The 14444-nt window shown below is 45.0% G+C and overlaps 1 protein-coding gene across 2 annotated transcripts in view; it reads left to right on the forward strand.

Moving 5' to 3' along the window:
* TAF6 (TATA-box binding protein associated factor 6) overlaps positions 1 to 14444 on the forward strand; it is a 1437250-nt gene that overhangs the window by 574437 nt on the left and 848369 nt on the right. For both annotated transcript variants that reach the window (XM_044077259.1, XM_044077258.1), the window contains one exon: positions 104 to 217. In XM_044077259.1, coding sequence (XP_043933194.1) covers positions 104 to 217 — 114 coding nt within the window. The remainder of the gene's footprint in view (positions 1 to 103; positions 218 to 14444) is intronic.

A 14444-nucleotide genomic window follows, 5' to 3' on the forward strand; every position in this document is an offset into this window, starting at 1 on the left:
AATTAATTTAAAAAATGTGTGTATAAAGATTTCAATCTTTGTGGGATTGAGTAAACTTTTTTCTTGCCATTTTACAGTTCTCTGTCTCTTCCCCCTCTTCCAGCTTCAAAAGAACAGCAAAAATTAGAAGCAACAGAGCCACTAAAGGCTATAAAACCAGGCCAAGAGGAGGATGGACAACTTAAGAATAAAGGTGCTGGTGGCTCTCCTACTGAAGGTAAATTGTTTTAGTTCTTGGCTTATAATTTGTGTACAGTGATTCCAGCTGACCAGGTTAATAAATGAAAAATTTCAAAATGAAAAAAGATATTCTTTTAGACTGAGCTAGGAAATGCCCCTGTTCTGTTTTCTAATCTTTCCTTGCATGCTGAGATGTTGTTGGGAAGTTCTTCTAGGCTGATCACTTGCAGCTACTTTAGCCTTGTTAATTTGCACACGGTCTTTCTTTGTTCATTTCCGTGTCTTGCTTCCATACAATTCCTGTTATACTTTGTTTCCAGACATGACATAAGGTGTACCATCCCCTGCATGTGGCCTTCATGTAGTTCTTTGAATAGTACCTCTCTGTGTTGATAATGTGTCTTGGGATGAAAGGGGTCTGATACTTTTGTAAAGGCAACATGCAGGTAAATATCCCTTTGTTGATCTTTGTATGTTTTTCTGTTTGTTTCCAAATATGATGTGCTAGTTTTAGGTGGTTCACAAACTGTTGTGGCATACATTGTGATTGCCCTTACTGATTTGAATGCATGGCCACAAGTAATTTCTGTCACCACTGTACTGCATGAAAAGTTAGTGTACAAGTGACACCATCTTAGAGTGGATCGTAGTATGATAGCTCATGTGGAGCATTGTCTAAACAGTAGTATAGAGGGACCTGGTAAGTGAATTCAACTTGAGGGGGATGTTTACTAGCTGTGTACTACAGCACTTATTACTGGGTCCAGTTCACTTGAGCCTGTTTGTCGTTAGTGGAAAGAAAGGATGCCTTTTTGCCAGTCGTACAAAGGGGTGTAACAGTATTTTCATTTGATTTTATTATATTTTTTTTGATAGCTGAACAAAATGAGTTGAGATGACGTCCATCTTTTGCCAAGATACAGATGGTATAGAGAAGAATGAAACTTTAAAACAATGATGTTGTATTCTAACTTCAAGTACTATCCTTGATAGTGCTAAGACTGGGATTTCCCTCTTTTCCACTCCTTCTAAACATATTTTTTTTCCCATAAACCCTTGTGATATTTGAAGATCATTCCTTGTATACTTCATGGGAATGTATGCCTTGCTTCTCTGTTGCGTCTGACATTTCTTTTTAGCTGCTCATGAGGTTAAGATCTTGATGTGGATATTTGTTGTGGAAAAATTCCCCATTCCGTGTGTAACACTCTGAAGCTTTCTAAGGATTGTGTAGCTGCAGATTAAAGTCAAGTTTTTCAGGGGCAGTCAACCTTCTGTCTGGGAAGGATAGTAATGTCAAGCAGTTCTTTTAGTTTCGAGCAATTCATCCTGGCCACCACAGGCAAAAAAGGGAGAAACGTTGTGTTTGCCTGTCGTCTTGGAAAAGACTGGCAGCTGAAAGTGCCCAGCCCTGGGATCTGTAGGAGTGTCCTGTATGCAACCTCAGGCCTTTCTGAGAGCACTATTGAAAGATTAGATGCATAGCGACAGACAACATTCACGCCCTCTTGGAGTACAGTCCATTCTTTTTTTTAGCAAGAAGCATCTTTAATAAATTAAGATATATGACATAGGCAATGCTACATTTATGTAAATGAAAGCAAACCATAGCGATAAAATCTTGGTTACAAACATTATACATCCCAAACCGCGCAGACACAAGGGTATTTGCAAACATTATACATCTCTTTAAGCCATTACATAGTTCTTTTAGATCCTACCTTCTTTTAAACCATGTTCCTCCTGTGCATGTATTGATCCCAGATTTCCCATTTTTTCCTATATAATTTGCTCCTACCATTTTCTAAAGTTCCCAGTTCCATTTGCTTTATTTTTATTTTATGTATTTATTTTATTTTACATTTGTTGACCAGGAAAGTCCGACTGGATATATGTCCATTTTCAGCAGAGGCCCAGAGAGAAAAGCTCCAAATACAGTAATGAGGATTTTTGACTATTAAGACTCAACTTAAACTTTAAATATAATTAATATACATATTTTTACAAGTACAGACATAGAGAATAACATAACACAGAGAGTTATTACATAGCTAAACAAAAATTCTTTTGGAATAGTTAAAAAAGGGAAATAATCAAATCAAGAGGAATCCAGTACCAATAGACTTAAAAATGAGAAGCAAAAGGGAGACAGTGTCAGTCAGGATTTGAGCATGGACATAGCCATTGTGATTTTAGGAAGGATTTAAGATGTTTAAAAAGAGGAGTGGATGTCAGGGATGTTAGTTCTCTTGGAAGTTTGTTCCACGGGATACCAGTCGAGTTAGCAAATAGGCAGTCCCCAGATTTGTTATTGGATTTTAGGGTAGAGACAAGTACTCTGTTAGCAGATCATAAGGTTAAAAGATTTTGATAGGGGGTGATAAGGTTTCTGAGTATGGGAGCATTTGAGGGATGCTGCAGGATCTTGTGAATGATTGAGTTGCTGAAAAAGAAACTGACAATGCAGTTCTAACCATCCGAGAAGTTTGAGATTTTTGCAGTGGTGAGTATGAAATGGGGCATCAGTGGCAAATCTGGCTGTGTTGTTATAAGATGTTGCCAACTTATTTATATTGCTTTTGGAGAGGTTTGTGTAGATTGCTGAGGCATAGAGGAGGTTAGAGATTAGGTGAGTTTGGGCAATAGTAGTCCTGGCTGAAGGAGTAAGAAAGGATTTAATTTTGTACAGGGAGCCCAATTTTCTATTAACCGATTTGATAGATTGATATGAGTGTCAAAATTAAGATTGTGATCAATTGTTACCCCTAAAAGTTTGGTGGTTGTGTCAGGCACTATTAATATACCATTTTTAGAGATGACTGTGAAGTTTATGCTGTGGGATTTCCGAGTGGGAGTGAAAACAGTAATTTAGTTTTTTTAGGGTTAAGGAGGAGACATCGTTGATGGAACCAGTTTTCTACTAAGGTAAATATTTTTTGGATTGTGGCTTAAAGTTGGGAGGGCGATGAGGTGGCTGAGATTAAGGTTGAGTCATCAGCATATTGTATACAGGTAGTTTGAGGAAGGGAGGCTGACAGATTGTTAATGAATATAGTAAAGAGGAGCAGTCCCAGAATTGATCCTTGTGGGACTCTGAGAGTAATAGGTAGCAGAGAGGACCGTTCATTGTCCCAGAGGACTGCTTGCTGTCTGTTTTATAAGTAAGATTGAAACCATTTTGACTGTTAGTGTATCTAATGAGAGAGATTTAAGTGTATCTATCAATAGTTCGTGATTCACCATGTCAAATGCTTTGGAGAGGTCAGTAAACATGGCAGAGGATAGGAGATTGTTATTTAAATTTTTATTTATACAGTAAAGGATAGGAAAGCTGTGGTGGTGCTATGATGTGGTCTAAAACCGTGTTGGCAGTCTATTAGAAGGTGATTTTGGAGGAGATGAGTAAGAAGTTGGCAATGAATACATCTCTCCATAATTTTTGCTCGGTGAGAGTACGGTTATTGGGCGGAAGTTTGAAAGTTCACTTGAGTTACCTCCCTTGTGTAGAGGGATAATATGTGAAACTTTCCAGATGTTAGGGATAGAACATTCTGTAATGGTTCTGCTAATTAAAATAGAAATGGGGAAGGCAAGTACTCCAGCTGCTAATTTCAAATATTTAGCTGGAAGGAGATCAGCTGATGGGGTACAATGTTTGAGTTTCAGCAGTAGGTTGTGTATGTGAGATGTGGGAATGGGTTGTAGTTGAAATAGGGGTAATGAACTAGTCGACACAGGTGAGTTAGATGTGGACACTACTGGTAAAGAATTGGCTAGAGATTGGACAGTTTCAGAGAAAAAAATGTTTAAAGTGTCAGCAATTTCGGTAGAAGAATGTTGAGACAAATTAGAGGGGGTGGGTGTTTTAGAGTGGCCAGGATGAAGTAATTTATTTATTCCTGACCAGAATTTTTGTGGGTTTTGATATTGGGTTTGTTGGAATTGTAGGTAATAGTTTTTTTTTTTGTCAAGGAATATGGCTTTCTTAGTGGCATTTCTCAGTTGACAAAAGTTTAAGTGATCAGTTTGCTTTTTTGTATGTCTCCATTTAATCCAGATTTTATTGCTAAGTCGCATTTTTGCCTAGTCTCTTTTGTGAGCCAGGGAGCTGGTTTGTTCCTAATTCTGATCAATCGAGAAGGGGCATGGTGGTCTAGTATTTGTAAAAAATTATTGTTAAAGTATGAGACAGCTTCCTCTAGAGGTAAGTGTTTTAAGGGGGTCCAATTGCAAGCTTTAAGCTCAGCTTGAAAGTTAACTGGGTTTAGATTTTTTGTATTTCGGGTGGTTCTGAAGTTTACTTGATTGGGTATTGAAGTTTTTAGCTTTGTTATAAAGGTAAGAGAGTGGTCACTGATATCACCGGGAAGTATGCCTGTTTTATAGAATTGGGGGTTACTGTTAACTAGTAGCCAATCTAAAGTGGTTTGTTTATTGCTAGGTTTGTGAGTTCTTGTAGGGTGGGTGATGATTTGATAAAAGCCATGAAGGTTAATAAGGGTAGTAGGATTATTGGCAGTGCAACTTTTCCAGTCAGTGTTGAGATCGCCAAGGAGTATGGTTTCTTGGGGGAAATTTGAGGAGAGACAACATAGGATGTTTTAAACGGTATTAATGTTATTACCTGGGGGGATGTAGGAGCAGATAATATAAATGGATTTATTAGCATTAATTAGAAGCTTGGCCATTAGGATTACTGCATTGCTAGGTAAAGGATGAGTAATATCGAGGGCATAGAGTTGCAGCTCTGATTTATATAATATTACAACCCCACCTCCTTTTTTGTTAGGGCGGTCTACTGTAATTATGTTGTAGCCTGGGGGGATAATATCATTGTCCTTGGTGGTTGGTTTGAGCCAGGTTTCAGTTAGGCATAGGATATCAAAGGAGTGCAAGTGTAACAGGGCATGTAGGTGGCTAATTTTATTATTTAAACTACGGATGTTTAGGTGGGCTATATGGATAGAGATTTTGCTAGTAGAGGGGGTGCAGGAGGTGTCTGGATGGGGGGATTTGGAATAAGGGATATGAGAATTTGGGCCTGGGTTAGGATGAATGTCACCATGTAGTAGTAGGTACTGTTGTGGTATAAGAGAGAGTTTCAGTAGTTTGTCTAGAATAGGGATAGTTCTTTTGGTTTGCAAATATTTGAAATGGATTGCTCTGTGAAATTGAGGTTGAGTGTAGGCTGATGAGGCTATAATGTTACAATGGGATTTTGAAGTATAAAGGGTAAGAGGGGTAGTTTGTTTTAAGGGGGGAGGAATTTCAGTTAGATGTAGGGCTTCATAGTGAGTGAGCTTATAGGATAGAAGCAGAGGGCAAAGTATTACAGATAAGAGGAGCATTTTGTAGCGTGTTTTAAAGTTAGAGATGGACATAGTGAGTGGAGTTTGGTAGGAGATACATGGATAGTTGGTATGTACTAAGTGTGAATACAGGGAGACTGAAGTTTGAACAGTGGGGCAGTAATGGGGAGGGTCTGTGTAGTAAGGGATGAGTATAAAGGATTAGGGGTGGGACTATGTTAAAGGATTAGAAGAAGATAAAGAGGAGGGAGTGGCTTGATAAGTATGTAACAAGGTTAGTTAGGTTAGCGGATAATGACTGAAGGAGGTGTGGTTTAATGAAGTATAAAGTTAGCTACAGTGGAGGTGGGTAGGAATTGGGGGTAGGGTAGGTGAGCGGAGTGAGCCCGCAGGGTGAACGGAGCGGGTAGAAACAGGCAATGGAGCAGCTAGGGGAGAAACAATCAGCAGAGCTGATTACTGAAGGTAAGTTAAGTAAGTCTAAAGTGAGAAGGAGCAGAGATAAGTAAGGAGTCTATTAGAAAAATAGGAGAGTGTAGCAAGTTAGAATAAAGGGTAAAGTGTGAAGTTTCAGAGTAGTTCAAGGTCATAGAAGTATAGAGTAATAAAAGCAGAATAACGAAGGGATAAGCAGGAGAAGTATTGGATAGGATAGATTATATATTATTTACTGATATAATACCCGAAATTCATTTCCAAAGCCTGATGCAAGAATCTACATTATTTCAACTTTTTTTGTCATCTTATGTAAGCACTGTAGTTCTGAAAGATTATTTTCTTTACAATGTTACAAGCCTTTGAGAAAATGCAGTGTGACAAATTACTTTCACTTCACTTTTTAATAATAACATATGATGTTATGTGATCCTATCTCGCCTACATTCTGAATGATGGGTTCGGAGCCGATCCCTCGGCTCCGACTCGGCACGCTTATGCCAAAGAGCGAAGTCTCTTATTGGCTGAGCTTACTATATCCCAGGATGCACCACCACCAGTCCCCCAGATCTCGTTTGCCGCTTCCCTGCGAAGACGTGGTCTCGAGCTGGCTGGGCTAAGTAGTTTATTAAACTAACTTTTCTGTCAGTTTTTTGCTGTTTTTGCTCACAAAAGCTGTTTTAACGGCTATCGCTAACTTTGTGTACGATTTGGATTTGGAATTGTTGTGTGTGATTGGGTTCAGTTTGTTTTCGGCCCCCCCTCAAAAGCATCCAGGGCCTTCCCGGACTGTTAACCTTTATACTTACAGGGTCTCTAGTGATTGTACAAATTGGTTAGAGTTACCTGTTCTTTTTACAGGAAGAGTTGGCATTAATTATTACTGTAAGCTTTTATATCAGCAGTAAAAATTTAGTGTACTTTCCTGTCAGAGTGACTAGATTTGTGTATCAACATGTCTCAACCCCCTAGGCCTTCGGGCTTTAAAAAATGTTCTAAATGTGCTTTTAAGATGTCTGTTACTGATGACCATCTACTTTGTGTTTATTGTTTAGGGGCAAAGCACTTGCAGGAGTCATGCAGCGTGTCACGCTTTTTCCTCAAGGGTCCTCCAGGAGAGGAAAATAAATTGATTCTCAAAGGGTTGATTAAACCCTTTTGAAGAAGCCTTGTCTTCCTCTCCTCCTGCCAAAAGAAAAGGGCTTCGTTCCCGACCAGTCCGTCGGATCCGACTGCCAAGAGACCTAGGCAGGCCTCTCCTTCGGCTCCAAAGACTTGGAGCCGAGGTCGAACGTCTGCCTCGATGCCTCCAGTATCGACTCCGGGCTTCGGAGCCGATGGCTGGGATCGAGGCGGGTCACCTTCGCCGCTCCACTGCTCTCGGAGCCGGCAAGGGTCGCTCAGACACTTCCTCCTCGGCGCAAGTCTACCTCGGCACCGATGGAACCTGGTGTGTGTGTTCCTCGGCCGATTCTCATCGAGTCGCCTCGAGCCGGTCCCCTAGTCCCTTGGGGCCGAGGAGAGGCTCTCGAACCCGTTCTGTTTCCTCGGTCTCGAGAATGTCGGATTCTGATATAGACAGGGTGCTCCAAAGACTTTTCCAGTCCCCAGTCTTCCAAAATTTGTTTCGGTTCCGACCAGTTGGCCTCGGAGCCGATGACCATGACCCACCCCATTGCCATTCCTCCTCCGACTGCTTCGCTCCGTCGAGCAGGTGCTCTTGGAGCGTGGAGATCTCAGGGTCGGCTCCGACCCTTACTCCAACCCGGCCTCGGGTCCGAGTTTGGTGCTGGACTTCTTCGGCTGGACCCGAGGGTGATGTTTGGGACCTATGCTTTCGGTTCTGAGCCTCCCTCTCGGTGCTTGCCGGGACTTCCGTCTACCATCATGGCCCGGAGACCGGACTCTCCCAGGATTCTGGGGTCCGGCTTTCAGGGCCATGAGGAGTGCCTTGGCCAAATCCTCTTCGCCATCTCTCGGTTTTACCAGCACCTTCCCTGGGCGTGGAGACTGGGTCTTTGGCAGTTCCCTGTCCGTAGTAGCCAGGAGCCCCGAGGCCTGAGGTTACCCCAGTGGGGTTCCCCTCCTCCTGAGGGTTCTTCGAGTTGTCTTCAGAGGAACCCCAAGGAAGAGATCGCAAGAGGAAGCACGTGGACTCCCCAGTCTATTACATCGGACACTGATATGGATGATGCGGAGGGGTCCCTAAGTCGCCTCGGATGATGTCTCCTTTGCAGACATCTTAGAGATCCTCAAAACAAGGCGGCTGGATGTCCAAACCCCTCTGCGGACGAATCAGTGCTCCTCAAGGCCTTTGGGGCTCAGCCTCCGCCTCCTGGGTGTCTCCGCCCTGACGAGCTTCTGGATTTAGTTTGTCGGCGCGGGAACACCCGGATACCGTGGAACCAGTTCCTTCTCGTCCAAACAAATTCTTATCTGCTCCCCGAGAAGGAGTTCCTTACTAAAGGCGTGGCTGTAGATGCCATGGTGGTGGCATCTGCTACACAACAGGACGTGGCAGAGGCTTCAACGTCCATCCATCCTCCTAATAAGGAGTCTAGGAGTATGGATAGGTAATGGAAGCGCACCCTGACTTCAGCGGCCTTTACCTTAAGGTCTCTGAATTATTTGGCACATTTACCAGGCTTCAGAGGGATCTGGTCAAGGAGTTGTCAGACTCCCTCTCGGTAACCTACCTGAGCAGCTAGCCCAGTCCGTTAGCTCTCAGTTGGCTATCCTTACGCCAATTGCTAACTCGTCCATGAGGCTCATTTCCTATGCGGCCGAAGAGGCGGTAGAGCTGCAGGCACAGGCGTGGCTCTACGTGACAAGCCTGGCTCCGCTTGTGTCAGTTCATGGAGGCCTTCAAGTCTTCCTTCACACGCTCCCTTTGATGGGTCCTCATTGTTTGGACCCAAGGTGAAAGACACCGCTGTGAGCAAGAGGGAAAACGTTATCTGCCGTGGGGCCCGTTATTCCACTCCCTTCGGCCTTACCCCAAGGCCAAAGGAGGGGGAAATGTGGTTCAAAAAATCGCAAGTTTTTCTCCCAACAGCAGGAAGATTCCCGTCCAAAGGCAGAGGCGGGAAATTTTTCAGGGAGACGCCGGTCCCAGAGGCGCAGAGGGCCCGCAATTCTGGAGACCATGAGTCCTTTCGTGGCTCTTCAGCCTCCCACACATGAGGGATTGCCCGGCTGTGCTGCTCCGGAGCCAGTCGGGTGTCGCTTGCCAAGCACCTAAAAGCCTGGGAGTCAATCACTCAGGACAGATGGGTGCTTGGATAATTGCCGGAGGTTACACCATTCCATTCAAATACTCACCCCTCCGTCCAAGAGAATCCCGGACCCACCACCCAGTCAAAGGGAAATAGCAGCCGAGAAGCTTCAAAGCTGCTAGAAAAGGAGTCATCCAACCGTCCCCACAGACCAAATCGGATCAGGAAATTACTCCAGGTTCTTTTAGTGCCAAAAGACAGGGGACCTGAGACCAATATTGGATCTCAGCAGACTGAACCTATCCGCACGAAATCCAAATTCAATGGTCACGCTGTAATCCATTCTCCGTTGTTGGAGAAGGATGTTTGGATGTGCTCCATAGACCTCAAGGACGCCTATTATCACATACCGATACATCAGGCGCCCAGAAGGTATCTGCGCTTCAGCCTGGGAGCCAGTCATTACCAATTTTGTGCTCTGCCCTTTGGTCTCACCACAGCCCCCAGGGTGTTCACCAAGTGTTTGGCAGTAGTGACGGCTCACCTGAGGAGTCTTGGATTCCAAGTGTTTCCCTATCTCGACGACTGGCTCCTGACTGCCACCACCAGGCATCTACTTATGGACAACCTCAAAGCCACCATCTCCTGGGTGTTTCCCTAGGGATTACATTCAATTGGTCAAAGTCTGTCTTGCTGCCCTCTCAAGCGCATAAAGTTTATAGGAGCAGAGATAGACTCAAGATTGATGCGTCTTTCTTCCTGCGAAGGATCCGAACTTTACAGGGCCAAGTTCAAGCTCTGATCTCGAGATCCAAAGCCCCAGCCAGGATGGTCCTACAGGTTCTAGGCTCAATGTCTGCCACGGTACTTTTAGTTCCTCTAGCAAGGTTACACATGAGGATTCTTCAGTGGCTCTTGTCAACTCAATGGTCCTTTCAAGATCTTCCCTCAATCATCACATCATGATTACGGAAATATGCAAAGGGACCTTCGCTGGTGGCTTCAGACATCCAACTTGGATCAGGAAACCCTTGTTCCCCTCCAGTGGTTACCCTGACGACAGATGCCTCCCAGATAGGGTGGGGGCATTGTCTGGGCAGGCTAGTTCAGGGCTCCTGGCTTCCGGATCTAAGCTCTTCTCCACATCAACGTGTTGGAGATGAGGGCTGTACTTCTATCCCTACAGGCCTTACACAAGTTTCTTCCTCAGGGCATCATCGCCATCCACACAGACAACATGTCGGTGGTTTGGTATCTGAACAAACAAGGAGGGACCAGATCGTATCCCCTTTGCAGAGAGGCCATGAGAGTGTGGGAATGGGCTGTAGCTACCAACCGCTTCTTGGTAGCGACCCACATCCCGGAAAGTCAAATGTATTGGCGGACAAATTAAGCAGGACAATTCTCTCCTCACGAATGGTCTCTAAACCGCACAGTAGCAGCCCAGGTTTTCAAGAGATGGGGACGCCGTGCTGCGACCTATTTGCGACTCCACAAAACACCAAGTGCCAAAGGTTCTTCTCCTTGATTCCACATCAGGAAGTACCAGCCATGGATGCTCTAGCACAACCTTGGCCAACAGGGTTGCTTTATGCTTTTCCTCCAATTCCACTCCTTCCCAAAGTTATTCAGAAAGCTTCTCAGCTAGGGTCTTCAATGATTCTGATTGCCCCATACTGGCCTCGGCCAGATATGGTTTCCTTACCTGAAAAGCATGCAGTGGACGATCCGTGGACCTTAGACCTGATCCCGGATTTGCTAATCCATCAGTCGGGACATTGGCATCAGTCCCTTCAATCTCTGAAATTGACAGCTTGGCTCCTCCACTTCCAACCTTAGTTAGAAGTCACACACTAGACCCGGAAGTTGTTCACATTTTATCTTCGCCCACAAACCCACCACTAACAAATTGTACCTCAGTAAGTGGAAGAGGTTTGCTATCTGGGCTCAACTCAAGGGCTTAGACCCTATCACTGCTCCTGTCCCAGAGGTTTTGAAATTCTTAACATCCCTATTTAATCAGGGATCTTCTGTCTCAACTATTAAAGTTCAACTAGCTGCTATCTCTAAATTCCATGAATCCACGGATCCTCCTTTGATGAGCAGCAGACTATGCAAAACATTCATTAAAGGTGCGAGCCTGTTAAGACCACCAGTTTTTCATCCTGCACCTCCGTGGGATCTTGATTTGGTGCTGCGTGCATTAACATCTCCCCTTTGAACCGCTGCTACATGCGAATTAAAATATCTGTCATGGAAAACGGCATTCTTAGTGGCTATTACTTCGACAAGAAGAGTCTCAGAGCTTCAAGCCCTGTCTATTAAACCACCGTATTTGATTTTCCACAAAGATAGAGTATCACTTAGGCCTAATCCATCCTTTGTCCCAAAGGTCTGCTCTAGTTTCTGTCTTCAACAATCTCTAGAACTACCAGTTTTCTTCCAAAATTCTCTAATGAAGCGGAATACACTCTCCATAAATTGGATGTTCACAGGCAATTACGCTTCTATTTAGACAGGACTCAGCAACTTCGTAAGTCAGACCAGTTGTTTGTGTCCTTCTCAGATAATAAATTGGGCCAAACCATCACAAAGCTACAATCTCAAAATGGATCAGAGATTGCATAACTCAGGCCTATTCTTCTTGAATAAGCAACTTGCATCATCTATCAAAGCTCATTCTACCAGAGCTATGGCTACTTCTATAGCTTTTCATTCCAAGCTCGCTATTTCGAAATTTGTGCTGCGCTACTTGGTCCAACCCGCACACTTTCATTTCCCACTACAAATTGGATGTGGCATCTAAAGGACGAGCTTCATTTGGTTCCACGGTACTCAGGAGTGTTTTCCAGTGTGCCACCCAGGATTCAGGTGCTAGGACGCTGTACCATCATTCAGAATGTAGGCGAGATAGGATCACATAACATCTTTTAGTTATGTACTCACCATAACTTCAGATGTTTGGGATCCATCTCGCCTACATTCCTGATACCCACCCTCCTTCCCCTGCCTTGCAGATCAGAAGAGATTGAGGTTTTGAGCTCCACTGTTTTTATCTTGTTTCATCTGGACGATGTTATATAAGCAGGGTATGTGTGCATGTATGCGGACAAACTAGATCTGGGGACTGGTGGTGGTGCATCCTGGGATATAGTAAGCTCAGCCAATAAGAGACTTCGCTTTGGCATAAGCAGCGAGTCGGAGCCGAGGGATCGGCTCCGAACCCATCATTCAGAATGTAGGCGAGATGGATCCCAAACATCTGAAGTTATGGTGAGTACATAACTAAAAGTTTCCTTTATTTGAATGTAATACAAACTTTACAAAGGTAATGCTATGTTTTTCTAAATGTGCACAGAAGTATTATATTAAGTATTTTCTTAGCTAAGATTCTGTTTTATTGTACAGCAAATGAAAGATGGTAACATATAAATTGTATAAAAGGTGGCATACAAAAAGAAACAGTAATCATATTCATTGCACTTGAGCATGGCATCCTTAGTGTGTTACTGCATACAAAAACAAACGGGTAATAATCATATTCATTGCACTTGGGCATGGCACCCTTAGTGTGTTACTGCATACAGACACAAACAGGTAATAATCATATTCATTGCACTTGGGCATGGCATCCTTAGTGTGTTACTGCTCTGGAGTTCTCTTTCTTCTTCTTGGATCATGCTCATGAAACTTCTGATTTTGGGGGGAGGAGGTCAGATTCAGTACAGACAATATGCATCAGTGAGCTTCTGATCATGCCTGGGTATCTGCCATTCTCATAAGCATAGTATCATACACAGCCCTCATTTTTATTGTTAAGTGATCACGGCCTGTTCCCTTTCTTCTCTTACTTTCTGCTGTGCTCTTTAAGGAATTTCCTGTCAGTGAAGGCCGTAAATTGAAAGATCTGAAGTAGTTAACTTCATTTGTGCATCAACCTATGGGTATCGGATCCATATCGGATCCGAGCCGGCAGCTTCAAACAGCTAAGATCCGAGCTCCAAGCTCCTCCCCTTTACCCATAACCCCCTGCTATCCCTTCCTGACCTCAGATCTCGTTTGCCACGGTTCTCAACAGCAGCTTTGAAACGAGCTTCCAGGTGTAGCGTAGGAGTTTTGTGAGGAAAATCTTTCTTTTTCATATTTTGTTAAAAATCTTGTTGTGTGAGTGTGTCTACATAGTTAGCTTAGCTTACAACTGTTTTTGTTAGTCACAGTTAGTGTATTCCCTCCCCATGTGTGTGTCAAGGTGTGTCCGTGTTTTGGGGCCTAGCGCGTGGGTTAAGAAAATGTCTGAGGCGCCCAAATCTTTCTTTTCCAAATGTAACGAGTGTGGCCATAAGCTGTCCCCAGCGGATGGCCACACTCGGTGCGTTATTTGCCTTGGGGTTGAACATCTCACTTTGGGCTGCTCTATTTGTGCAGCCTTCAACCCCAGGGCTATCAGAGACAGGAGGTCGAAGCTGATCCTGGCGAGACTGTTGCCCCCGGACACTGCTTCATCCTCCGGCCCCTCTGTGGCTTATGCCGAGGCTTCGGCAGCTCCACCTTCTCTCCCTCTGGCCGGGACTCACCCTCCCACCCTTGGCCAAGAGGAGAGGGAAGGAGAAGTGGAAGCGTCACAAGAGGCGAGCCGAGACCTTTTCCTTGGCTCCGCCATCTAAGCGAGCTTCTCCTCCTATGGCCTCCGGATCTTCTCCTTCCCGGCTCCGTTCTCCTCGTTTCTCGCTGGAGCCGTAGTAGGAGGAGAGCCGGTCACCTTCGAGGTTATCAAGGCGGCATTCCCGGCCCGCCTCGGTGGCCTCGTCAAGGTCTACCCGTAGCATCTCTGACGCAGATTTGGACCGGATGATGCGTAGGTTCCTCTAGGCCCAGATGCAGATGGGAGTGCTCCTGCCTCCCCCCCACCGGGGGGAGCTTGACCCCCTTTTTCACCCTGATCGCTCCTTCTCCGACCCACTATCTGGGCTCGGAGCTGGGTAGCGTTGGAGCCAGGGGAGCATCGGCTCCGATAGTCTTCGGTACTTCGGCTCCGATGGTGCCCTCGAGTCTATCGGGTCCCTTTTCTTCGGATCTGCACTCTCGGAGCCGAGAGCTGAGCTTCAGATCCGGAGGTGTCAGCATGACTTCGGCTCTGTCGCGGTCGGAGCATGCTGGCCCTACGGATCCGACCGCCTCTGTGCCGGCCCCGATCCGCACGTCTGATCTGAGGGAGTGTCTGCTCTCGGATCCGATAGGGAGCAGCTCTCCTTCGGCGTTCGACGTTGTGGAGAGGGTATTGTCGAGGGTCTCCAGGCCCCCGGCT

The sequence above is a fragment of the Protopterus annectens genome, chromosome 7.part0 (assembly GCF_019279795.1).
Source record: "Protopterus annectens isolate FY-2018-M chromosome 7.part0, PAN1.0, whole genome shotgun sequence".
Lineage (NCBI taxonomy): Eukaryota > Metazoa > Chordata > Ceratodontiformes > Protopteridae > Protopterus > Protopterus annectens.